At 42.6% G+C, this 24,984-nt stretch overlaps 4 protein-coding genes across 6 annotated transcripts; 2 read left to right on the top strand and 2 right to left on the bottom strand.

The window, feature by feature from the left end:
- Positions 1–59: 59 nt before the first annotated feature.
- Positions 60–10,230, bottom strand: LOC117139200 (diacylglycerol O-acyltransferase 1). 2 transcript variants are annotated; one of them, XM_033301416.1, is made up of 10 exons: positions 10,104–10,230; positions 6,530–6,893; positions 6,346–6,474; positions 6,197–6,288; positions 6,078–6,130; positions 1,503–1,611; positions 1,288–1,431; positions 921–1,231; positions 588–860; positions 60–527 (listed from the first exon to the last, which is right to left on the bottom strand). In XM_033301416.1, exons 2-10 carry the CDS (start codon positions 6,880–6,882, stop codon positions 294–296), a joined length of 1,698 nt encoding a protein of 565 aa, XP_033157307.1. In that variant the 5' UTR covers positions 6,883–6,893; positions 10,104–10,230; the 3' UTR covers positions 60–293. The 2 variants fall into 2 exon arrangements, with proteins under 2 accessions (XP_033157307.1, XP_033157390.1); XM_033301499.1 differs by having other exon boundaries at positions 10,178–10,211.
- LOC117138982 (exportin-2) lies at positions 1,811–5,881 on the top strand. Its single transcript, XM_033301094.1, has 7 exons — positions 1,811–2,034; positions 2,527–3,386; positions 3,458–3,941; positions 4,010–4,312; positions 4,378–4,534; positions 4,591–4,891; positions 4,965–5,881. The coding sequence occupies exons 1-7, from the start codon at positions 1,950–1,952 to the stop codon at positions 5,700–5,702; spliced, it is 2,928 nt and encodes a 975-aa protein (XP_033156985.1). The 5' UTR covers positions 1,811–1,949; the 3' UTR covers positions 5,703–5,881.
- Positions 5,906–24,752, top strand: LOC117139332 (trans-1,2-dihydrobenzene-1,2-diol dehydrogenase). The gene is made up of 5 exons (XM_033301617.1): positions 5,906–6,065; positions 23,109–23,513; positions 23,581–23,860; positions 23,918–24,164; positions 24,217–24,752. Exons 1-5 carry the CDS (start codon positions 6,002–6,004, stop codon positions 24,637–24,639), a joined length of 1,419 nt encoding a protein of 472 aa, XP_033157508.1. The 5' UTR covers positions 5,906–6,001; the 3' UTR covers positions 24,640–24,752.
- On the bottom strand, positions 10,844–19,483 carry LOC117139063 (mucin-2). 2 transcript variants are annotated; one of them, XM_033301295.1, is made up of 3 exons: positions 19,014–19,483; positions 15,034–15,298; positions 10,844–13,464 (listed from the first exon to the last, which is right to left on the bottom strand). In XM_033301295.1, the coding sequence occupies exons 2-3, from the start codon at positions 15,230–15,232 to the stop codon at positions 11,126–11,128; spliced, it is 2,538 nt and encodes an 845-aa protein (XP_033157186.1). In that variant the 5' UTR covers positions 15,233–15,298; positions 19,014–19,483; the 3' UTR covers positions 10,844–11,125. The 2 variants fall into 2 exon arrangements, with proteins under 2 accessions (XP_033157186.1, XP_033157101.1); XM_033301210.1 differs by having other exon boundaries at positions 19,019–19,483.
- Positions 24,753–24,984: the final 232 nt, after the last annotated feature.

Raw genomic sequence — 24,984 nt, 5'->3', positions numbered from 1 at the left:
AATTTTGTTCGTTTCATATAATTTAAGAATAGAAAACATTTTATTTAGTTTAAAATTTGTTTTATTTACATGACACTTAAATTCATTAACAAATGCATTCAATAACAATCTATTTGTGTTAATCAGTACTACATGCATGTGCAAAAGTCATACAAAATATGCTTTGTAAATTGGCAATCACAAGTTTCCTTCTTAACTTGCATTCTGGCTTATAAATTACGAAAAGTACACGGACCCGACCAATGCAGATATTTCAGTGGTGCTCCATTTTAAAATGTTGACCTTTTTGAAACCTAACTACTGTAGTCGGTGCCGTTGAGCGAGTTCTTAAAATGCTGGACGACATAATCGTGATAATAGGCCATTATGCACAGAGGCTGACCGAGAATAATGGAAGCCCACACGATTATATTGCCCATTCGGGGACCCAGTTTCTTTTCAATGGATTTGGATACGGCCGATAGGGGAATCTGACCCATCATGCCCATAAATGCCCAGATCTTGTATATTTGCAAAGGAACTGAAACCTGGAAATATAAATTATATTATTGTAAAAAACTTCAAATTCAAAATATCAGCCCTCATACCAAATATTCATGGAAGACGGCACTGAACAAAAAGACAATAGTAGAGGCTTGTCTTGAGGAATAGCCCATCTGGACCACAGGGATGTAGAGATGACGCACGCACCACCTATGAACTGGCATGTTCCATGTACGCCAGAAGGTATCAATGTTATTCGCATTCCACCAATCACAATAAAAATTGCGATCAGCAAAGTTCAGCAGTTCGCCCACCGCATTGAGAAAAGAGTGGAACATTAGATAGAAAAAGCAGAGCCAGCAAAGATGATTGGGTAGCTAATTAAATAAACATTATTAAATAATACTTAAACGTTTTATAATTTGCACTCTACCAACCGCAAGTTTAAGGAGTCGCTCAGTGGCTAAGGCCACGTCCATGTTGGAGAACGGAATCAGGGAGTTCCGAACCGATGGAATAATCCATTGTTGAAACAATGCCATAACCACATTCACTCCAATCACCACCTCCAATAAACGCTTCAGCAAAAAGCGTTTGCGCACGCGCGAGGTTCGCGGGAAATTCAACTCATAGCAGAGCGTGGGCGCGCAAAGGAAATACAAGAGATCCTTGTACGTGAGATTATCAGGATATTGCACCAGCTTTGAAACGTCCTCGTCTTCTTCACCTCCATTCAAAACTCCTTTTTCTGAATGAAAGATGCATTTTTAATATAAGACATACGGTTGAGAGATACCAACATACTTAGTTCCGCCAAAGTTATGCTTGGTCGACGCTCCCGCGGATTCTTTTGATAGTAAGTCTGACGGCACCACATATTCGTCTGTACATAGGACCAAAGTTTTAGAAACAGCACAGAGTAAAAGAAGCAAACTGTTGAAGCGCCCACTAAAAAAAATTTAAACGTTTACAGATAATTACATTATTTAAAATACATCTAAACTAAGTTAATTTCTTACTCAAACTAAAAGCATGTCCTTTTAGGTGAATTGTTACCACCGGCAGACAAACCAAGACAACAATGTTGACTATCTGGATGAACAGTCCCAAGCCCTCTGCAATTATTTCCTGGAAAAGAATTACAAATTTGGTTTAATTTTAATTCATTTTGTTAGTTTCTTTTGAAGACAGGACTTGATATCATGACAAATTATGCTAAATACGATGATGTTTGTTATATGAACATTTAAATTCTAAAACCATCGTAGCCCTGTAACGGTAACTTCTCTCATCACTAATAAACAATCGATATCGAAAACTCGCCCTGAGTTCCATCCCCAGATCTGCGAGCATTGTGTGCGAAAACGAATTGCGATTTCATTTCATGTTGCAAGACTGTGGACGGACAAGCCACAAGTGATATAAATTAAAGCAAATAGGACCATCGAAAAGAAAATTGACTCAAAATGGAAGTGACAGAGGCAAATTTACAGCTGCTGGCCGGTTATTTGCAGCAGACGCTGAGCGCCGATCCAAATGTCCGCCGGCCGGGTAAGTGTGTGTAGGAATGCGTGTGCACACACACAACTGCACATGCGTGCAGGGGTGCTGATGTGTATGTGCGCGGGAAATGGTTTTTGGCGACGCCAATGAAAAATACGGTTTTTAAATCCATTTGAAATGCTCCACAAGTTCTCCCCACGTCAACTAAATTTTACAGTCGCGCAGCTTTATTATTTATTGAATCGAGATTAGCTGATCTTGATATGACTGTTGCCAAGCCAGCTTTCAAAACCATAGCCCTAGTGTTAGGATTATTTAAGGCATGCCAAAATCTCAATATTTTTCATACGTATGGAGTCCGCACCATAACCAAGCTTTTGAAAAAATTTTATAAACAACTTATTGCTTGTTTTATAAATATATTTAGTCCAACGAGGAACATTGTAAGCTCCATATCGGTTCCTACATATATTTGCAACATCCGATTTCCATATGTATGTAGTTCTAACAAACACACAATTTCCTTCTCTACTTTTATAGCCGAAAAACTTTTGGAATCCACGGAACTGCAGCAGAATTACCCGATCCTACTGCTCAATCTGATAGACAAAGCCCAAATGGACATGACCACGCGGGTGGCGGGAGCCATTGCCTTTAAAAACTATATTAAGCGGAATTGGGCAGCCCACCTAGACAGCGATGGACCGGATCGCATCCACGAAAGTGACAGGAATACAATTAAGACCTTGATCGTAACGCTAATGCTCCACTCACCGGTGGCATTGCAAAAACAACTAAGCGACGCGGTCAGCATCATAGGCAAATATGATTTTCCCAAAAAATGGCCGCAGCTTATCGACGAGATGGTGGAGAGATTTGCCTCTGGTGATTTCAATGTCATCAACGGCGTTTTGCAAACTGCACATTCGCTGTTCAAGCGCTATCGTTATGAGTTTAAGTCGCAGGCTTTGTGGGAGGAGATCAAATTTGTGCTGGATCGCATGGCTAAACCTCTGACAGACCTGCTCCAGGCCACAATGCAGTTGACCAAGGTGCACGAGAACAATGCCGACGCCCTGAAGGTCATCTACGGTTCTTTGGTTCTTGTGAACAAGGTGTTTTTCTCGCTGAACTCCCAGGATTTGCCGGAGTTCTTTGAGGACAATATCAATACGTGGATGGGAGCGTTTATCCAGCAACTGGCCGCGGATGTGCCATCCCTGCGTACTGCTGATGATGAGGATGCGGGTGTTCTAGAACATCTGCGTGCTCAAGTCTGCGAGAACATTTGCCTTTATGCGAAAAAGTACGACGAGGAGTTCAAGCCATTTATGGAGCAATTTGTGACTGCAGTTTGGGAGTTGCTGGTCAAGACCAGTTTGCAAACCAAGTACGATTCGGTAAGTAACCGAAACCATACGCTTTTTCAATAATTAATCTTTTAATTTTTCTATTCCTATTTTGCGCGCAGTTGGTCTCCCATGCTCTACAGTTCCTCTCTGTGGTAGCAGAGCGCCAGCACTATCAGAGCATTTTCGAGAATCCAGAGATTCTTGCGCAGATCTGCGATAAAGTTGTCATTCCTAATCTAGACATCCGGCCCTCAGATGAAGAAATTTTCGAGGACAGTCCGGAGGAGTACATTCGAAGGGATATTGAAGGCTCTGACATTGACACACGACGTCGGGCGGCATGTGATCTGGTCAAGACTCTATCAATCAACTTTGAGCAAAAGATCTTTGGCATTTTTGGCCAGTATCTAGAGAGATTGTTGACCAAGTACAAGGAGAATCCGGCTACCAATTGGAGGTCAAAGGATACGGCAATTTATTTGGTTACTTCGTGGGCATCTCGAGGAGGAACTCAAAAGCATGGCATCACACAGACCTCGGAGTTGGTTCCACTCCCCGAATTTTGTGCCCGGCAAATTATTCCAGAACTGGAAAGACCCAACAGTAAGCCTAAATAACCATTTTCCCAATTCGATCATCTTATATCTGCATTCTTTAAATTCTCTTTGCAGTTAACGAGTTTCCTGTTCTTAAGGCTGCTGCCATTAAGTATGTAATGGTGTTCCGCAGCATTTTGGGTCCCCAAGTCCTAGCAAGCTGCCTGCCCCAGCTTATTCGACATCTCCCCGCTGAAAGCTCTGTTGTGCACAGCTATGCTGCTTGTTCAGTGGAGAAGATCCTTACTATGCGGGATGCTAGCAACGCGATCGTGTTTGGTCCACAGATCTTGGCACCTTACACAAATGAACTTATTAGTGGGTTATTTGCGACCCTTTCGCTTCCAGGTTCCGGAGAAAATGAGTACGTAATGAAAGGTGAGTTTGGGGGACTATCCTATACGTTTCTAGTATGTTAACAAAGCTCTTATTATTATTATTAGCCATTATGCGAAGTTTTTCGGTCTTGCAATCGGCTGCCATGCCCTTTATGGGCGTCGCCCTTCCACGGCTTACCGAGATTCTCACCCAAGTGGCCAAGAATCCTTCGCGTCCGCACTTTAACCATTATCTTTTTGAAACGCTGGCTCTGTGTATAAAGCAAGTATTATGCATTTTGGTGCTAAAGAACAATAACAAATATTCTTTTTCCCTAGAATTGTTTGTCAGGCCGATACCTCGGCTGTGAGCTCCTTTGAGGAGGCCTTGTTCCCAGTTTTCCAGGGCATCCTACAGCAGGACATTGTCGAATTTATGCCCTACGTCTTCCAGATGCTTTCTGTGCTGTTGGAAATGCGCGAGGGCACTGGTACCATACCGGAACCCTATTGGGCTTTGTTCCCTTGCTTGTTGTCCCCAGCTCTGTGGGACAGGACGGGAAATGTCACACCATTAATTCGACTGATTTCAGCTTTCATCAAGCAGGGATCTGCTCAGATTCAAGCCTTGGGTAAACTGGTAAGTTATATAATATATCACACATTTCATTTTACAGAGTCCAATCTTATACATTTTTCCACCTATATTTCAGAGCGGTATCCTCGGAATATTCCAAAAAATGATTGCCTCCAAGGCTAATGACCATGAAGGGTTTTATCTTCTCCAGAATCTGCTTTCCTACTACCCTCCCACTGAGATTCAAACCAATCTTCGTCAGATCTTTGGCTTGCTCTTCCAGCGATTGTCTCTCTCGAAGACTCCGAAGTATTTAAGCGGCATCATTATCTTCTTCAGCTTTTATGTGATTAAGTTCAGTGGCAGTCAGATGGCTCAATTGATAGATGAGATTCAGCCTAACCTGTTTGGCATGCTGCTGGATCGCGTGTTCATCACCGAAATGGGCAAGGTTCCCAAGGAGCAGGATCGCAAAATGGTGGCCGTGGGTGTCACTAAGCTCCTTACAGAAACTCCAGAAATATTGCAGCAACAGTACGCTACTTTCTGGCCACGACTGCTGCATTCTCTAATCGATCTCTTTGAACGACCACCAGAGAAATTGATGGGTCTCGAAATAGGAGAGCCAGCAGGAGTTGCCGAAGATCCCGATGCGGGCTATCAAGTGGCATTTGCCCAACTGACTCATGCTCAGCCCAACCAGCAGGATCACCTGGCTGAGATTAAGGATGCTCGCCAGTTTCTAGCAACTTCGCTCTCTAAGTTTGCCCAGGCTAGGGCAGGAGAATTTTCCACTTTGTTGTCGCCCCTGGAGCCGGAATACAAGCAAGTACTCCAGAAATATTGTGATCAGGCTGGAGTACGCATTGCCTAAAGGAATCGACCGACTTGGAGCTCATTCATCGCGCAATCAAACCTCGCCATACATTCGAAAATTTATGCATAAACGCACTCGATCATTCATTGCATGCCCAGTTTATTGTCATTAAAAAATTGTATCTAATGTATCTATATGTAAGTTTTGTAAACAATTAAAAGTTATGTTTTCCGAAACTGGTGTGTTTCATACTTTTCCCTCTGATAAACAAATCATTTCTTGTCAACAACCTTCACTCAATTTCAAAATTGTGAATTTAGAATTAACTAGATACTTCGAAATTTAGCATATAAGCCATGTTCAAGCTAATAACGTATTTCAAGTCGCGATCGAAGAAATTGGGCGTGAGATGCTATCAAAGTAAGTACTTACCATGGCTAGACCCTTCTCCACAGCCAAACAGAGCGAGATGTGCACTAAAGAGTCTGTAAAGGATGGATATGAAGGTTATCAATTCCGTTTGCGTAATCCTTGATTTTGTTCGTACTTACAAATGCTCAGGATGAGGGCGTTATGTCCTTCGCCTTCGTTGTGGCCGCTTATGAAGAAGAACCAATCCAGAGGGTTGATGCGAATGCCATATCTAAGAAATGGGGAGTTAGCTAAAACTTGTATTTCTACTTAAGATCATCGTAGTTACTTTAGAAGATTCTCCAAGCCCAAACGCAGACCTCCAATGCAGAGCAGTAGAAATCCCCAGTTCACTAGTCCAGAAAAATTGGTAAATCCAGAGCTCCAAGAAAACAGGGAATCTCGTGGTCGATGGATTCTAAAAGAGGCGGAACCCTCAATTTGGGCTTAAGTAGTTTAATTTCTCTACTTACGGTCTGCCAGGCTGTGCTCTTCTCTGCTTCTCCTCTTTATTGGAAATCTCCTCAGCACGAGTCACACTTTGTGTTCTCCTGTATCTCAGCTTCTTCTCAGATCCGTTGGTTCCATTACCATTTTCATCCTTATCCAAAACTTTGCGATACTGTCGCAGATCGATGGGATTCCCGTGCTGATCGAATAGGTTTTGTGTTGACTTGCGGTTCCGCAGACTGCTAAGATTATGCTCTGTGGCGGACGCCGATCTTCTCAAGCGCTTCATGATTCCAACACCGCTGGATCCGCCATTCTTGGTCGGTTGTTCTGCTTTCCCGGGCTCCTTATCTTGGGGATCCTTATTGGTGGTCATGGTGCTGGTCTCTATATTAAAAGAATTTCAATTTATAATGATTACTTCTAGCTTATCGCAAATTCCATTTGCAGTTGAAATGCAAAGATAAGATTTGTTTTGGTATCCCTTATTTTGACACACAAATAACTCAGATTGGATCCCATGCGGCTTTAATCAGCGGAGGCATTTTCGGAGCCGCTTATCTATTGAATAAATACGCAACTCAGATAAGAAGTAATGAGGGTAATTAAGTAATAAGATGTCTTAATCACATATCTTGGTTTTTATTTATGAAAATCGTTTTACTGCTTACCGAAGCGGGTCATATATTAATCTATATATATATTAATCTATTAGTAAATAGAAGAGACAAAACCAGAAGCAAAATGCGGCTTGCGGTCAAAGTTCAGCTGACTACGAGATTGCTGATTGAGTAATCAGATACCGATTTGCATAGACATTGAACCCGCATTTGATAATGTGGTTAAGCCAACAGCTTCTCACTTAAATCGTGTAAAACCAGTTGTAAAGCTGCTGCGAGCGTACTTGACATTAGCTCCCACAGTCAAGATCGCATGTCAACCAAATGGGTGGGCATTATCGCCGTTAAGCCTCAAAAATCCAAATCACAGCCAACTTTTGCAATGAAAATTGTATAGAACCCAAGAATCATCAACCGTTTATTATATGTGCAGATTCTATTTTTGAATACAAATGCGATTCGAGTTATAGATTTGCGTTCACGTAACTTGTTTGTGTTAAACAACGAGTAGCAAGATACGATTAGGAAATTGTTGTCTCAGCAATTATTTAATATTTAAAAATCACTATAATACCTACATATATGACGAAATTTGTGTGTTATCTGTCGAAAATAAATCTTAAGTAACAGAATCAACGTCATGTTACGAAGGCAACAATTTTACCTAATTGTTTTATTCGAATAGTTTGTTGATACCTTGTTTATTTGACATCAAAGTTCGATCACTATCGCTGCTTATCGCTTATGAGCCGAAAAATCAATTTAAGTGATCGTAGATGCCAACCTTTTGGGTAATGGCTTTTGAAAGTTGTAATCTATACAAGTTCAGGATTGCAATATTTTTTGAAGAATTTTTGTCTCGCAGCGTGTATTTAGTATTCCACCAGCGGAAAACACAAAGTTTTACATAATTATTCAGTGCGTTGAACTGATCCAAGTGCAACAAAGACATATACTCCAATCTCATATGTTCATGGGGAGTGCAGAACGATTTCAGTCGAGTCACCGTGACGCAACGTCATTCAGAACTTTAAGTCGGAGCTCGTCATGGCTCATCAACTGAATGATGAGTAATTTCCAGGCATCGAGGACCGCGGCAGTCCGAGATGTACATGGAACACTCAAAGAGATACTGCATTATATGCACCCATTAATATACATATTATAAATCCCTGCAAGAAACTACACAAGAGAGGTCAAATCAGATAATCAGGATAGCACTGTAGAGATATTTTCAAGTCCAAGGTGAAAGAAGAAAGCAAAGTCAACTTTTTGTGGGTTCTTATTAAAAATATATATTTCAACGTCTCATTATTTTATATATGTAAGTGCACTAGAATTGTGACCTCTGCTGTTTGAATAGATATGTAAGAACATACATATACAACCCGCATGTGGAAACCGAACCTGAATTGAATGCTCTCTGCGGTTTGACGATTAGTTTGTTGAACTTTCGGTTTATATTTAAACAGTCGAAGGTGGGGGCGGTACAGCGGTAACTGCAGCAAAATGATAATGGATCTTGGAAAAGTTTCGTCAATTTAGTGAGCACTGTTGATTTTTATTTTATGCACTGGCCTACGGCGACCTTAAAATCGTTAAAATATTCCAAACATTTTAGTTGTGTCCTACATGTACGGATAATTACAGCCGGAACCGGTTGCAGCTTTATAAGGAAGAACTCTCCATAGCGATGATAAAAGTAGGTCAGTAACTCAAGTCGATTCATCAACTTGAGTGCCGAACGCCGCCCAATGGAACATCGATTGATAAAGGTTATCAAGCTGCGGTTCATAAACTCGGAGATTGCATAATCCCCACGTTATCATGTTGCCAGGGTAGACATGTCTGGCTGGGCCACCCTAATCACAATTTCCTTGCCCCTTACCATGTAAAACGGATGCATACCCAGCTAGAGTCGAAATTCTAAGAGGCGATTTTGCTGGAATCAATCTAAAATAGGTTTGCTAACTTTAGGGAATGAAATATTTATAATTGATTTAAAACATAAACTGAATTTTCAAAGTTTAATGTAATATGAAGTTAGCCATGACAAGCTTCACTGTAGCCTACAAATTATCGAGAGGAAAAAGACACAAAAATTTCGCCGGCTTCCTCTAATCAGAGGGAAACAACAATGCTCTTATCAGCCGGAGTCTGACATTTGGCGTGCGACTGATAATTCCTAAGTGGAATGGAATTTGTTTTCCCAACCAGAGACAAGCTCTCTCTTTTGCTGGGTCGTTTTATCTCCGGTCAGAAGTACTCTCTGTTTGGGTTTTCAGCATAAACCGGTTTTTTGGCATAGAAGTTTGTTTGGTTTTTACTGTTTGACTTTTTCTGTTTGATGGCGACGACGCCACATTTCGGAAATGTTTTATTTTTTAGTTCGCGACGCAATGCCCGGATCAAGGTTATACAGCCATTGGTCAAATATATGCACACGCATTCACACATTTAGTTATATAGACATTATCACCGCTCATTTGATTCAAGGGAAGGCGGAGATAGTTTCACTAATTTATGATGGCTATATGGTATGCCAAAATATAGCCTCTCTATTCGATTATATACGATTTGCTGTTAGGTTTCTCTTGTTTTTTATCAGCTTAGCTGCTGTTATCATAAAATTAAGCCGCTTTAATGGGCTTTGAGTCACCAAAACACACTGCACGTGTTTGCCACTTGTTGTTTTTGTTTTCTTTTCAGTGGCTACCAGAAACACATTTCCGATTGGAACAACTGCACTTGCAGATCTTCTTCTTATTCGCTCAAGTTCATTACTCCGCCATCGAAAACTTCAAACAAAAGCGAGAGTTAGACAGAGAACGAAGATCGCCGAAGAAGCGTAAACAAACACACAAAAAACTCTCACACTATTCGTTTAATTTTCCACTGGAGCTCTGTGAACTTTGAGTGACTTCTATTGTTTGTACTTAGTTAATAATATATTATTTGTCTACTCAGTTTAGCACACCTTGCACACAATTTAATCCAATTGGCAAGTTTTTTGTTGTTTCTTCCAACAAGAGCAGACTTATTTTCACGTACTGGAAGCGGCCTCTTTTTACCGTAAACCGCACGCTTCGACGGCGAGTTCTCAACTGACGCTTGGAAAATACATTTGGAAATAAACAAAGCAATAGGCTGGACATCAGTGATGCCCGGAGCTTAGCGTTAAATGATTTTTTTGGCGGGAAACACAAATGTAATACAGCAAGAGCCACAATCGCCGATAGTAGTCGATAGCAGTACTAAAGGTAGAACTTCAAGTAATAAGTAATAATATTGTATTGATTAATACTCAGAAACGATTTGTCTTTTGCTTACATATTTTCCGCTAAAATGTCAACACTGTCAGATAAATTTGGGTTATCGGTATCAAACAGTGAACGATCGATATTTACTGGAAGGAAATGTGGCGGTACATTTGAAAAGCGAATTATTATTATTCGTAGAAAAGAAACAACTGTGTTATTCTTCACTGTATAATTATTCCCAGTGAGAATGAAGGTTATAGACATACTTTTAAATGAGATATGCCAATATGATATGTTTGGATTATCCATCAGTATTTCAACTTACCCCTTGTTAAATATTTGTGTAGAAAGACAAAGACTCTCCAGTGCAGTTGGCTCTTATTATGCACTAGGTGGCGCACTCGACTGATCTCCCCAATAGATGGCTCTATTGTCTTTAAGTTTCGTATGTCGTATGTCGTATTTCGTTTTAGTTTTTATTATTTTCACACTTAACAACTAAAAAACGTAGAAAAATTTCAATAATTTAATGCTTAATTACACAACGAAAACTCTTTGCTCGAATTACATTGGGTATAGAACGCAGTCACATTGTGACGCCAGCAGGGCCTAACAACTAACAACAAATAAATACAGATTCAATTAAAGCTGACTTATGTACAAGAACGTATTAGGCGTGAGAAAAAGTTTCTGATAGATTTGGTATAGAGCGCAGTTCAAGAAAAATGCATATTTTGGGCTAATGCTGCTGTCGCCTCTCGTCGATCTCGTCCTCGTCCAGACCCTCGATAAGATCCTCCAAGTCGTCTTCACCATCGTCCACATCATCCACAAATTGATCGATTCGTTTGAGTAAATTGTTCGGCTCTTCAGCCTCCGCCTCCTCGTCCTCATCATTTTCAGTAACCGTTTCATTATCATCCTCAATGCCCTCCTCCTCATCTTCATCATTGTATTCCATAATATCATCTCTGGTGGTGACCCCGTCTTTAATCCGTGACTCTGGCAATTGATCATAGTCAAATACCTGACGTGTTGCCCGAGGTGGTGTTTCAGTGGAAATCGGTGACCCCAGACCTTCGCCAGCTTCATCATCTTCATGGGTGTCATCTACAAGGAGACTCTCTATGCCCGCCGCTTTACTGGATATCCTAGGTTCCGGTTGCTGTGGCAACAACTTGGTGCTAACTGGCTTCAGCACGGTGCTCGTAGTAGAACTAGCCACCAAAGGTGCATCAGTGGACGAGGCTATCTTTTGGGCATCGGCAAACATATTGTCCAGTAGACTAAGCAGATCGTTTACACCGCTTGGCTTTTCTGGAATGGGTTGTGGTGGAAATAAAGGGGTAGTGCTGCTTATGGGCACCTTGGTGGTTGTTGAAGTTGTGGTTTTCGTAGCCGTGGCAACGGTTGTAGTGCTAGTGCTTACTGGAGCCTTAGTGGTGCTATATATAGGAGTTTTTTGAGGAGCCCTTGTGGTCGTAGGTTTCACGGTAGTGGGCTTATTAGTCGTCGTTGTCGTTGTCATTGGCGTGGTTTTGGTGTGCAAATGTTTTACCTGATAGGACTCCACAGTTCCCCTTTTCTCATTAGGATCGGCTATCCTAACCACTGGTTCCCTCTTGGAGATAACCGGCACTATCTTCGGACTATGTGGATCCAATTCATTTTGACCGTAGGTCTTCACTTTCGAATGACCCTCGATGATGAGGTACATGGGTCCTAGTAGCGGCTTCGGTGGTTGCTTGTAATGGGAGAAAAGAGAGTCCGTGGTGGGTTCACTGGGAGCAGGAGCCACTGTGGGTCTCTGCGCTAGATTGCTTGTCTGGGGGATCAGTAAACGATTACTGGTGGTTGTGCTGGCTCGCTGATAAATGGGCAAAGTTGTAGTCGTGGTCGATGGAGTGGTTCCCACGGTGGTAGTGCTGCTCATCATCATGGGTCTAAATCCAGAGCTACTTGTTTGGGGCGTGGGTGTGATATAGATTTCCGGTTGGGGTTCTTTTCTAGTGGCCACAGTCGGAACTGCTATGGTGGGTGGACCGGGCACAAATGTCACGGGTGCATAGGTAAATGGAGGACGGGTGGAACTCATACCAAAGCCAACAGGTGGTTGTGGGTGATGTGGCTTGGTTGTGCCCATCAAATATTTTGTGGCTGGCATTGTGGGCTTAACCTTGGGCTTTGACGTTACCACCACCTCTTTTTGGAGGAGCTCATGGAGCCACGGCTTCCTCAGAACTGTCTTTGATCCATTTTGTTGACCTGGGAGCGAGTTGGGCGAGTAGATCATCGTTTGCTGGTGATGGGGCCTTGAAAAGCTGTACGTGTGCATGGATTCCTGCAGATGGGGGTCTGAGTAACTCAAACGATATGGTGGCCTACTGGTCATCCAAGGCGTTGAAGAGGATAAAGAGGTGTGGTGGCTCATCGCTGATGGTTGCTGATGGTAAATCACTGAGGAAGTCATCGCTTGCTTGGGAGTTGGAGAGCTCATATGGTTGAGGCTCATGTAAGAGGTGGGCGCTCCCGTGGCCATCATACTGTGTCTGTATTCCATGGGAGGAACGGACGAACCACTTGATTTCATCATCATCATGGGTGGTGGCATCAAATGGGTGGGCGGCATGTGCTGCTGGACATGTTGATGCTGTGGAATATGATGGGTTTGCTGTGGCATTTGTGGGTTATGTTGTTGTTGGGTGGGAGCATAGTAGCTCCTCCTGATGGCCGCATATTTAGCTTGTTGCTGGTGCTGCTGCTGTTGCTGCTGGTGGTGCTGCTGATAGTGGCCTAAGCCACCAACTGGTGGATATGAATGGGAGTGGGGTACCCTAACGCGATCACTGGCCACTCCAAGGAGCAGTACCTCACTTTTCGTTTTGTTGCGCAGAACCTCTGGTGGTAGTTCCTTTTTCCTGGCCTCTGTATTGCTTTGGCCCGTGCTGTTGTTCTCCGCCCAGTAGCGTACTCGTTCCAAGGCCGGCGGACTGTAGTCGTAGGTGGGATCCTTTTGCAGTGGATCCCCGTGGCCAAGAGGACGCCACTCGTTGTTGTTGTTCGGGTCCAGCCGCGGAGCTGTGAAAGAGAAGACGCAGGGGTATGATGATTGAGCACCGTATCAATTTACTTTTACAAGTGCAACTTTAATTGCCCCACAATTGGCCGGCGGGCATTTAAGCTAGAGATTCAGCGTAGAGCCCGGAGTTATTGGCCATGGCCAAACTCGTTAAAGTGTTAACAAATGTTTTTGTCCCGTCACTTGGCCAAGATGGCATCCTGGTTGCTCACAGCGAGGGGAGCCAGAGGAATTTATATTATTAGCATTTTCATGCATTGTGATGATAGAATTGGTATTATATTGGATTCCTAAGTAAGCAATTGGTTTTAAGTAATTACATTAATGATGCTTTCAAGAGTGAAGAGGTCCAAGGATTAATAATAATCCTATCCTATCTCATGGTACTTCTCTCGTAACTAACTGAAATGGCTTTCAAGTAATTTTTGCATAAATTGATTTCAACGCCTGCATACAGAGTGCTAGATAGGAGACTCTATTCAATACGAAACCCCAGCCACAAGCCGCTTATCTGCGCGCCATGTGGCTCTTAATAAAGCCCAAGTCAGAGGTGAAGCCGCCACAAACTGTGATACCCAACGCCCACCTGGCAGACAACACTTGGTGGCTCCTCCGCCGGCAGGCGTTGATCAGTGGGGGCCACGACCATGGGCAATCAACACCGCAAACAGACAGACACAAAGTCTCATTGGAACCACTTGGGTCGACTTGGATTTCGGCTCGGTTTTAGCTCGCCATTGCCTGATTGACTGATCAACGGGCTGAGGTAAAATAAATGGCAGAGGCGGCGAAGGCGACGACTGCGAATGCGGAGGCCTGATAAATTATTAGCTAAAACCAGACAAATCGCTTTCCATTTGAGCGGTTGCATGGGCATGCGGAGCTATAAGCTCCCAGCTCCTCGACGTGAGGACATGCACTTGACACAAGCGGAAATGACCACTCTGGCATCGTGATCTCCTTGTACCAATTGGCATTTAAAACGCTTACATGAAAGGCAATTGATTCGCTAGTCTGATAATTTAAATATTAAACAGTCCACATCACGTAGACAAAGTATGTCGCATATAAGGGGGTTTTTATTAGAAAATTATTTAATTACATTTAAAAACAAGCTGATTTCTTAGAATTCAATAGAATTTATCTACTTTCGTATTGGTCGTATAAAATCCTATTCATATTGCAGGGTATTTACTGCTTCGTTTCGCCCTTCCACTGCATTTTCATAATGGGTGGGCGCGCTCTGCCTGCAATGGGTAGCTCGGCTTAACCGGAGCCACTCCAATCGCAGCCAATCAAGCACATGCATCTGTATCCCCTTTATCCTTGCATAATTGCCTGTGACCACGAAACAATGTTGCCAGACGATTTTCACTTTCATTCGCATTAAAATGCCTCGCATGATTGCGTTCAAAATTGTTTGATCTCCTAATGCTGGCCATTAAAATAGTGCCCGCTCTCCGCACCCAGGCACCCAATTATGTTGGCGAAACAAAATCAAAGTGCAAATCTTTCATATTTTTCATTTCGCTGCGGTTGTTGTACGTTGTTCGTTGTTGTTCGCTCACCTGTTGTCGCACCGGGCGTCAGAGCAGCCCCATCCTGGCTGCCAATCGTCTCCAAAGTCTGCGGCTGTGATGTGGATGCGGTTGTTGATTGAGCCAAGACCTCGACCACATGGTCGCCGGAGGCGAGTCCGAGGAGAAGGAGGTGGAACAGGCCAAGTATCGTAACCAAATCGCGGCTCTTGTGGCGTTCACTAATCATCTTGCGGCTGGCTTGGTTCGTTGATCGGTGTCTCTCGGGTGTTTTTCTTGTTGCTTCTCGTCTTATCTGGAATTTGGTTAAATTGTTCAGTTTCGGTTATGACTCGCTGATGATTTAATAGCCACATCGATTGTGTTCGCCGAACTTGATCTGTGCAATTTCAGCCACCGCAATTGATTCTTAACTATTGGATAACAACGGACGTGAATGAGGAAGTTTGGCGGTGGTTGCATTCGACTCACTTAACAGGTTGTTATCCAGATCGTTGGCCAGTTAATTTAGAGCTGGTATGAAATTCAGGTAGCCTTTTTTTAGTTATGACCATAAAATGGAATGTCAGTTTAATATAAACTAAAGAGTAAAGAAAATTAACCTTTCACTTGGATCGATTTATTAATGAAAAGGTATTAAATTGTAAATTGTTTTAACAAATCGGATTTTAATAAGGCTGATTGAAGGAAAAATAAGCGGGAAGATTAATTAAACGATAAGGGTTTAATTTAAAATACCAAACTTCAGCAGCGTAAAATGTCTAAACTAAACAAACTAAACGAACTATTACAACCATTTTAATTGAAATCTTATATGATTTGTTTTTAAGTGATTTATTTTGTGTGATATTTATTACGGAAAATACTAAATTTGATAATAGCGATTATTCCCAATTTTAATGTAATTTTTGGAAAAACAAAAGACTTAAGCAACAAACTTAACGTTCAAAGGACATACAATTATTTGTGAATAACTGCAACTTCTAAGCTAAAATTATTATGAACGCAGCAATGCATCGGTCTGATAAAAGAGGCTTCTCCAAGATTGATACGATTTATTCATAATTTATGGCATTGTGCGGCAGAGGGCAAACAGACAACGTGATTAAAGCGAAGACTCCCAGGAGACCGGGGACTGATTGCCAGCGGTCAGATGATGTATACGACCTGGGTGGGCGGCGGCTCTGCTCTTTTTGGCTTTCTTTCTTCTGCATTTCCTCTCGAAAATATGTCCTAAGGGCTTCTTATCATCATCTCCCTCCCCAAGTTGCATGTCATCTTTGTCTCTTTTTTCGGTTTTGTGAATATTTATTTGCGGCTTGCGCTTGCCGGGCGATTCGTTCCCATCGAAAGTGAAACTTGTGCTTTTTGATCATAAAAGAAAATTTGCATTTATTTTGCAGCTCTACGGGTTTCTTGTTGTTGCCTGCATGCTGCTACGGTTGTTGTTGTTGCTGGTGCATCGCGCTCGGCGGCAATCGTAAAAATTAACTTGATTACTACACGCATAAATAAAGCCATTAAATGGCAAACATCTTGCTATGGCAGCAATTAAAATCAAATAAAACTCGCCGACGGCTAAGAAAAGTGGAAGGGGTGATGATGGACTTGCAATTGATAATAATTTATCCCGGCCAACTTTTTGACCAACGCATTTTCCAAGTATCGCTCCTAATTTCCCCCAATTTTCCCCCGCTACCTTCATTAAAGCAATTGCATTTTTATGCGCTAGGCCTAACTTGTTTTGACGCTCTCGTTTCGTGTGAGTTATTTAATTGTTTTTATTATCTTACATCGGCTTTGCATAATGCGTTTAATTACGCATAATTTCCGTGTTATTTAACTTTATTAGCTTTACATGACAAGAGAAATGTGTCGATTGCTAAGTGAGTGTTGCGGCTAATGATTAAGCGATTGTCGCATATGCTAATTAAATGGAACTTCAAAGAATTGTCGATGTTATTTTTAACAAGAGATTTTATTTATCATTCAACAGAAAATATCACTAAAGCTATCTATTTATTCTAATATCAGACACTCAGCTTGTGGCAGTGCGAGGATAATAAAAATAGTAAAAATAAAAAAATTTTACAGACAGACAGGCATACGAGTAAGATGGAATGATATAAAAGATCTAAAGTTTCAATTAAAAAACGTTATTACTTTTTTATTAAAACAAACTAATTTGTTTGAATTTATTATTCAATTAATTTTAAATGCTTTATAAAAATACAAGTCGCTTTTTATGATTTCACTTATAAAAAAAGCTACAACCAAAGGCTGGGCCATAAAGTTAAAAATTAGGTTTTTCTTGTTAAAATGTAGTATTTCTTATCAATTGGCTAAGGAGCAATGTCGCTGCACCTGCTGCATTAAAACTAGTCTTATTTTTCCCGCAACTTTCCAGTAATTCGCAGGATCTCGACCCCTTTGATTGAGCAACCCACGCCATGTCAAAACGGTATGGTCTAATATCATAAATGCATTCCAAGCACTTGCGATCGGTGTATCATAAAAGTGGTCACTCAGGCACTCAAACGCTGCCCACAACATCAAACCCAAAAGGCTCCATCAAGTCCAAAAGGCGCTGTGAGGCACTGGGATTAAGAAAAAATCACTGAGACATGGAGATGGAGTGAGAGATGCACTCAAAGCGACAGCTGTTAAGTGGACGGCTAAGCCAATGTGTGTAAAAAAAGGCAGCTATAAAAAGCCGATGAGCAAGCAAACAGACCAATAAATAGACAAACAACCGAAGCCGAGACCAAATATCCATTCAAGTGCGCGACAGTTTTTATGCCAGCAGCAGCAGCAGCAACGCAGCAACCTGCAACCTGCAGCAGCAGTAGCTGCAACACGAGCAACAAGAAACTGGCGCACTGAGATGCATACCAACATGGCAGCGTATTAGCCAAAGACAAATACTAATTGCAGCCAAAGCAGCTGCCAACTGCCAACAGAAGCAACTGCCACAGCAGCAACATTAGCAGCAGCAGCAGCAGCAGCAACATCTACAAATGCATCAGCACAACAGCAGCGCCAGTTGCAGTTGCAGCTTCAGGCTTTTTGTTGCCGGCAGTTAATTTCATTTAAAGAATGTCATCTTCACTTTAAGTGAAAGATAAATGCGCCGAGTGCCCCGGGAGTGCCTGGAAAATCAAGTGTATGTGCGCCCTTTCTCTCCTTGCCTTCCATCGCCTCTTTCATTCTGTACACACGGCGTATGAGTGATGTCCGTTTGTTTGTCTGCTTTTCGTTGGCATAAGCGCCGGCTTTAACGCCATTCAGCGTCTTAATTCTTTGCGCAAAGATGCAAGATCGTAAAAGAGACAAAGCACTCGATTTCGCTGGCGAAGAAAGGTGGATTTTATGTGCAACATCCGCACTCATGGATTATACCATTGAAAACCGAGAGTTGATGGATGGAAAATGCGGGAAAATGTCCATCGACAATGTATCGTGACCAAGTCTTTTTAGTAAAATGTTATTTCAGAGATTCTAACGTGCTACAAGTAGGTCGTAATATGATTTATTACGCGCAGCAATTTTGGGAAAATTTTAAATCTAAAGGAGCCTGGGAACCTTATGCGAAAAATATCGTCGGCTTGGTGTTTTCTTTTTTGTTTGGAACGTATAGTTCCCCTCGAATGTAAAGTAACTTCTATGTTCAGTGAGTACTCAAGTATTAAAGTATCAAGACTAAACTCAATCTTAACTCAATTGCAATTAATAGTCTCCCATTATTTCTTTAAATCACACATAGGCATACAAGATGTTAAGCGCTCAAAAAAAACGATCGAGCAAAGTGGCATGTATGTCATATAAATAATCATTAGCCATTAGATACACACGTATCTAAGAAAATATTTTATCTCCTGTGACAGTTAAGCTTTTCATTGAAGTCTTAGTTATATTTATTATTACATATTTTAAAACAGTCAAGCACTTTCTTTCCTGTACGTTTTGTTCTTTCACTTTCACAAGCTTACACAATCTATGCAGGATCTTACATCACCTTTTTCCCGGCCAATCGACTGGCCATTCAATGTCACTGGCACAGGAACAAATATTTTAGCGGTTCCGCGAGTCAAGTCTTTTATAATTTGTACTCGTAGGTGGTTTTTTTAATCCTTTTGGAACGGCAATCTAATTTGCAGTCGTTTCCTTGCCGACAATAGTCACAAATCAATAATCAAACACAAAGCCACTCGGCCAGACAGTGAGGCTGGCCAGAAGACATTTCATTTCATTCAGTAAATTTCACTTTTAAGCGACCAGCGCGACCGATGAAGATAGCAGCTCTTCGAGCTTCTGCCGCCGAAACCGACAGACATTCGCACGGCCTCGGGTTTTGGGACAAAACCTGGGATCTTTATGGAGGAGCCAGAGGTTCAGGCGCTTCAGGTTTCGCTTCGCTTTGCCAGTGCCAGCAACCAGTGCATCCGTTTCAAAACGCGTCCGTTTGTTAACTGATTTCGCGTGGTCTTGGCCAAAACTAAAATTCGAAACTGTTAAAAGCGGCAGCGTCGTCGACGCAGGCAGCACTCGACTTCGGCTTCGGCTGAGATTTTCAGGTACATCGAACCAGCTGAAAAGCAAAGCCTGCACTTGTCTTCGTGGTGTTGCCGCCGTCGCAACGCTTTTGACCAACGCTTTTGGCCACAGCGAATCCATAAAGACACGCGTCGCCAGCGCAGTTGGCAGCGCAGTCGACTTCGTCACCAAAGTTGTCGTCTTTTCGCTTTTGTTGCTGCCTGTTTGTAGTCGTTGCCCAAAGGCAGACTCACTTTTCACTACCTGCAACATGTGACCGCTGCTAGCCAAGAATTCTGATTAGTTTTGATTTTATTTTCTTTTGATATTTGCAGAAATCTAGATTTTAAGAAAGACTAAATAGAATTCTAGTGCCAACGGTTATTAAAACGATTTAATTATCGAAAGTCCAAAGGAATAAATCATTTAAGTTCTATACCCCAAAACATACACTTTCGCTGCCACCTGTTGCATAAAAAGCAAACATCCAAAATAAATTTCTACTGGCAATCGGGTCGTAAAATTTGTTAAAAGCTTTGGGCAGCAAAAACAATTGGCAATAGTCATGACATGACTGGCTGTCAATTGGCGCTGCTGTTGCTGCTGGGCGTGTGCGTAGTTGAGGGGAAGATTAGAGTAAGCCGACAGACATGCATACGAAACTCGTCAGTATGATAAAGAAATAAAATAAAATAAAAAGAAATGGCAACGGCTGCGGAAAGATTATGCTGTTTTCTGGCCACAGAGCCTCCCTTTGTCCCCCTTTTCTTTCGACATGTTGGAGGTGTCAATAGGCGCAGTGTTGCAAAAAAACATCGAACAAACAGCGTATTGCAAATCGAAAGACTCTGGCAACGAACTTGACGCATGACTTTCGAAACTTAGAATGGCACAACACGCAAATATCTATGCACACTTCTAAATACCTGTCGTTACAGAATTTTAAATGTTTGCAAATCATTCCACTTTCTTTTTTCCCTTGTTTTTTTTTTGCTAAAAAAGAAAGAACTAAGTAAATTCACCTTTTAGGAATGAAAAACCAACTAAATTAATTTCACATTACTAAAATTTACTAAAATGCAATCGAAATTAGTTAACAATTTAAGATAAATGGCTTTTAATTTATTTTGCTGGTTTTTCTCCGATGAAATCCAGTCAGAGTAAGGACCGAATCATCTCAAATCACTGTATAATGTACCTCACTAAATCCCCCCACGGTAATTTGTTTTCCTCCTTTTCCCCGCCTTGAAATCACCAATTGGGTTTCATCAGTCAGTTGGTCATTTGGCCAGGCTCGTTAACTTGTTCAGTGGCCACTTGCAAGGCCATCTTGCCATCTCAAGTGCAGCATTTGCCAAGACACCCCCGCCAGCTAGTGGGAACCCCCTTAATTAGCGCATGTGTTGCATGCGGCCAATGTTGCATGTGGCCAGCTAGCTATCTGGCAGCCCACTCGGCCGTGTAAATTGTATCAATAAATTTATTGATTTCAACTGTTGCTGCTGACTTGTTTAATATTTTGCGACGATTTATGTTGCAGGCATGCAAATTTTAGTATTTATTTGCTTTGTCGGTGCGCCAGAGGAACCGGCAACTGATGGCGGCCAAGATGACGCTGCTCCGGCTTTAATGAACATGTCGTCTCCGCCGTGTCGTCGCTCTCGGGAAAGAGTCATCAAAACACACACGCATGGCAAATTTGTGTGCTCCGGCTGTCAGCTCTTGTCGCGTACCCCTCCGCCCCCCTCCCCCTCCCACTTCCTGCTACACTATAAACAATATGCAAAGGAATGCAAGCAATGATAAAAATATTTTCCAGAAGGAGTTTAGTGGCTCTTGGTTACAACAAACATTTTCTGGAAGTTAATTAATGTAAATTTATTTTGATGCGGTCAGGATTATTTTTGTTCGTACATAAATCTATGCTTTATGTATTAATGGATGTTTTAATAAATTAAAAATTAATTAAGACAAATTTTATATATATTTCTGATCGATCTACTGTCTGAATGTGATGTGAGTGTTTGCCCCAATTTTTTCGAGTGCATTTCTATGTCCTGCTCGTGCCCGTGTAGCTTAATGACAGAAATTAGGCAACCTTTCACTGGCACATAATTTCACCCACACACACTCGCAATCACTTACACAAAGACATTTCCGGCACGGGGCGAGAGTTGGTTTGTGTTTTCTTCTCATTTTGGACTTTGGTTGGTTTTCAGCATTTTTTTTTCATTTTTGGAGCGTCTGCACACCCATAGAACACTTTCGTTCGTTGGCCAAACGAAAACGCGGCTCGCACATATTTTTATCGCTTTGCATTTGGGGTTAGGGCAATTTCTACGGCCATCGACTTGCCACTTGCACCGCCTGCCATGCATGCTAAATCAGGTGAAAAGCACTGCCGCCCCGAAAAAAGACGTCGCCCGGCGCATTGCTAATTAGATAAACAAATTTTTGCTTTTTGTTGCGACGCACCACCATCGACACTCGCACACAGAAGCGGACACTCGCTGCCGTACATTGTTGCACGCACTCGAGTTATTGAAAAGTGAAATAAGCCGCGAAAGGTGGCAGGTTGAGCTGCGGAAGAAACCGAATTTTATATACTCTATGAAACACAAGAATAGAAGAAACATAAATATATGCAAGCCATACATATTTACTACATTTTCAATGCACTTTGAATTTAAACAGTATATTAAACTTAATCTTAAGTACTTGTTAAGCTGGTAATTATTCCAATTTTCAATAAGTTAGATGCGTTTTTTCGTTACTTGTTCCAAAGTATTTATCAAAGTGCAGCGACTCATTCGACAGGCAGTGCGGTGATAAATACACAAGCAGTCCGATGTTTAGTTTCTAAAAAAGAAAGTGAAATTCGAATGCGGACAGAACGAAGCGCAAAGTGCGCGGCCCAGGCAGCTCCCAACTTGGCCAACTTGGCCAGGACCAGGCCAATACAACAACAACAACAATATCGACACCAACCAACAAAAAGTAAAAGAAAAGCAACACAACAAACATAAAAACAAGCGGCTTTAAACCTGACTGAGCTGCAACGAGCGGCAGCGAGTCATTCACAAGCTGTGATGCTAAACAAATATGACTAATTATGGAGGAACTGACGCACTAAACAGCGCCACATAATGCGCCCGTCGTCTCGGTTTCGACGCAGATGGTCCACGTCCATGTCCACGGATGGAGCGCAGTCCGGACCGGTTGCCGGCGGCCAAAACCAACACCCGCAATTTCGCCAATTCGTGGAAAAGCGCTCGATTGTATGAATGAAATGCGTTTTACGCGACAAAGTAGATACCGATCGTCACTAGCAGTTGTACACTCGAAGAATAAATAATAATTAAAACATTTTTCAAAAAAATTATGACTACTCCCTTAAGTAGTTTTCCAAAACCAATATTAAATCCAAGCACTGAAATGTTGAAAATTTCTTATATTTTAAAGCTAGCTTTAAACCTTTGAGAACACTTTGCTAATAACATACGCTAAACATATTTTCTCTAAGTGCAGTTTTCTCTGCTAGAAGTGAGTAATGCCTACTAACCACTCCGCAGATAACCTGCCCACAGCTCATGCCACAAGTTCACCAGGCAAGTCGGATGGCAGCCGGGGCAGATTCGGATTCGTTGGCTGCGATATGGGTGACCAAAATATGTGGCGACCCCGACCACGCCAGCTGCACATCAATCGGTTTCCCTCGTCCAAGGCCGACTCGAAGGCGATCCTCGAAAGGGGCGACTGGGTGATGGACGAGGGGCCAACGCTGCGCTGGGGCATCGCACCCGTCAGCCTGATGGCGGATGACTTTGCCGCGGCGCTGAGTGTCCTGCCCGAGCAGCACCATCGCATCGTGTCCTGCGTGGCTGCCTATCAGTCGCACGCGCTCGCCTTCGCCGAGCGCCATCAGGTGGAGAACGTGTACACCAGCTTCGAGGATCTGGCCAAGTGCCCAAATGTCGGTGAGTTTTCTACATTCTGCTATATTCTGTGAAGCATCTACTGAATCATAAGTTTGTTCGAGCGCAGATGTAGTGTACATTTCTCCCCTGAATCCCCAACACTCGGAGCTGTGCCACCTGATGTTGAACCACGACAAGCACGTCCTGTGCGAAAAGCCGCTCTGCATGACGGAGGAGCAGGTGACCAAGCTGCTGGAGAAGGCGCGGGCGCGCGGTCTGTTCCTCATGGAGGGAATGTGGCCAAGATGCGTGCCCGCCTATCATTACCTGCGGCATCAGATCCTGCGAAACCGTTTGGGAGAGATCAAGCAAGTCCATTGCACTTTGGGCCTTCCCGTTTCGCAGGGGTAAGAGTTTAAACGTAGATGGGACAACTAGCACATATTACATCGCCAAATTTGCAGGAGACTAGGACTCTACGGCGGAGTCACCAATGATTTCGGTGTCTACGGTATGCAGCTGGCATTGTGGGTGTTTCGAGAAGTGCCACGCTGCCTCAAGGTCAGTGGCAGGGTCAACTCGGAGCACGTGGACGTGTCCGCCGACATTGAGCTGTGCTTCACGCGCGGCAAGAGGGCCCTCATCGAGGTCAGCTCCGAAAAGAAGCTCAGCAACCAGGCTGTTATTCAAGGCAAGGATGGTTCCATTAAGGTGGGTTTGGCATAAAGTTTACAATCTTGCATTATGTATTTTTTTCTCCAAGATGAACAATTACTGGTGCCCAACGCGTCTGATCACCGAGGAGGTGGATTATGAGTTCCCGCTGCCGGGTGGCGATCAGATGCCACCCACCCACTACCACAACCGACTGGGCATGTGCTACGAGGCGGAGGAAGTGCGCAACTGCATTCTGAAGGGCAGCACGGAGAGCGATGACTTCAGCCACAAGGAGAGCCTGCTGCTGGCCAATCTGATGGACACCATCCACGCCGAACTGGGAGTCGGTGAATTCGCCAATCGCAACGAGGTTTCAGATCTGCAAAAGCAGATCGAGAATGTGCAGGATATAGTCAAGGATCCCGAGGAGCTGGCCAGCGAGACGTGCCGGGTGGTGGAGGATGTCAGCATGGGTGGAAGTTTGGAAATCAATCGGCAGGAGGTGAAAGACCAGGTCAAAGGTCATTGATTGAAATTGAAATTTAGGGTGTGCCATGCTTGCGGAAGACACTAATCTTATCACCTGATTATGTTTTTAAAGAAATCGACAATGCTCAACGAGTGAAAATAAATTAACATTAAGCTGCTAACTTTGCGTTGTAACGAATCGCTCTGCTTCTAAAGAGTGAAATATGATTTTTAAATGGTTCGTGTATAGGCTAAAAAGTATTGATCAAAGTCGCAACTGCATAAAAAGCTTTACCATAAAAAGCTGTGGTGAATTCGGAATTTGAATTTTTTTTAAAACAATTTTTCTCAGATTTGCTTAGTATTATTGTTGTTGATTCTGAAATTTTCCTTTATAACTATATGT

The sequence above is a fragment of the Drosophila mauritiana genome, chromosome 2L (genome assembly GCF_004382145.1).
Source record: "Drosophila mauritiana strain mau12 chromosome 2L, ASM438214v1, whole genome shotgun sequence".
Classification (NCBI taxonomy): Eukaryota; Metazoa; Arthropoda; class Insecta; order Diptera; family Drosophilidae; genus Drosophila; species Drosophila mauritiana.
Note: the sequence above shows the minus strand (reverse complement) of the source record. Positions and strands in the feature narration are given on the sequence as shown.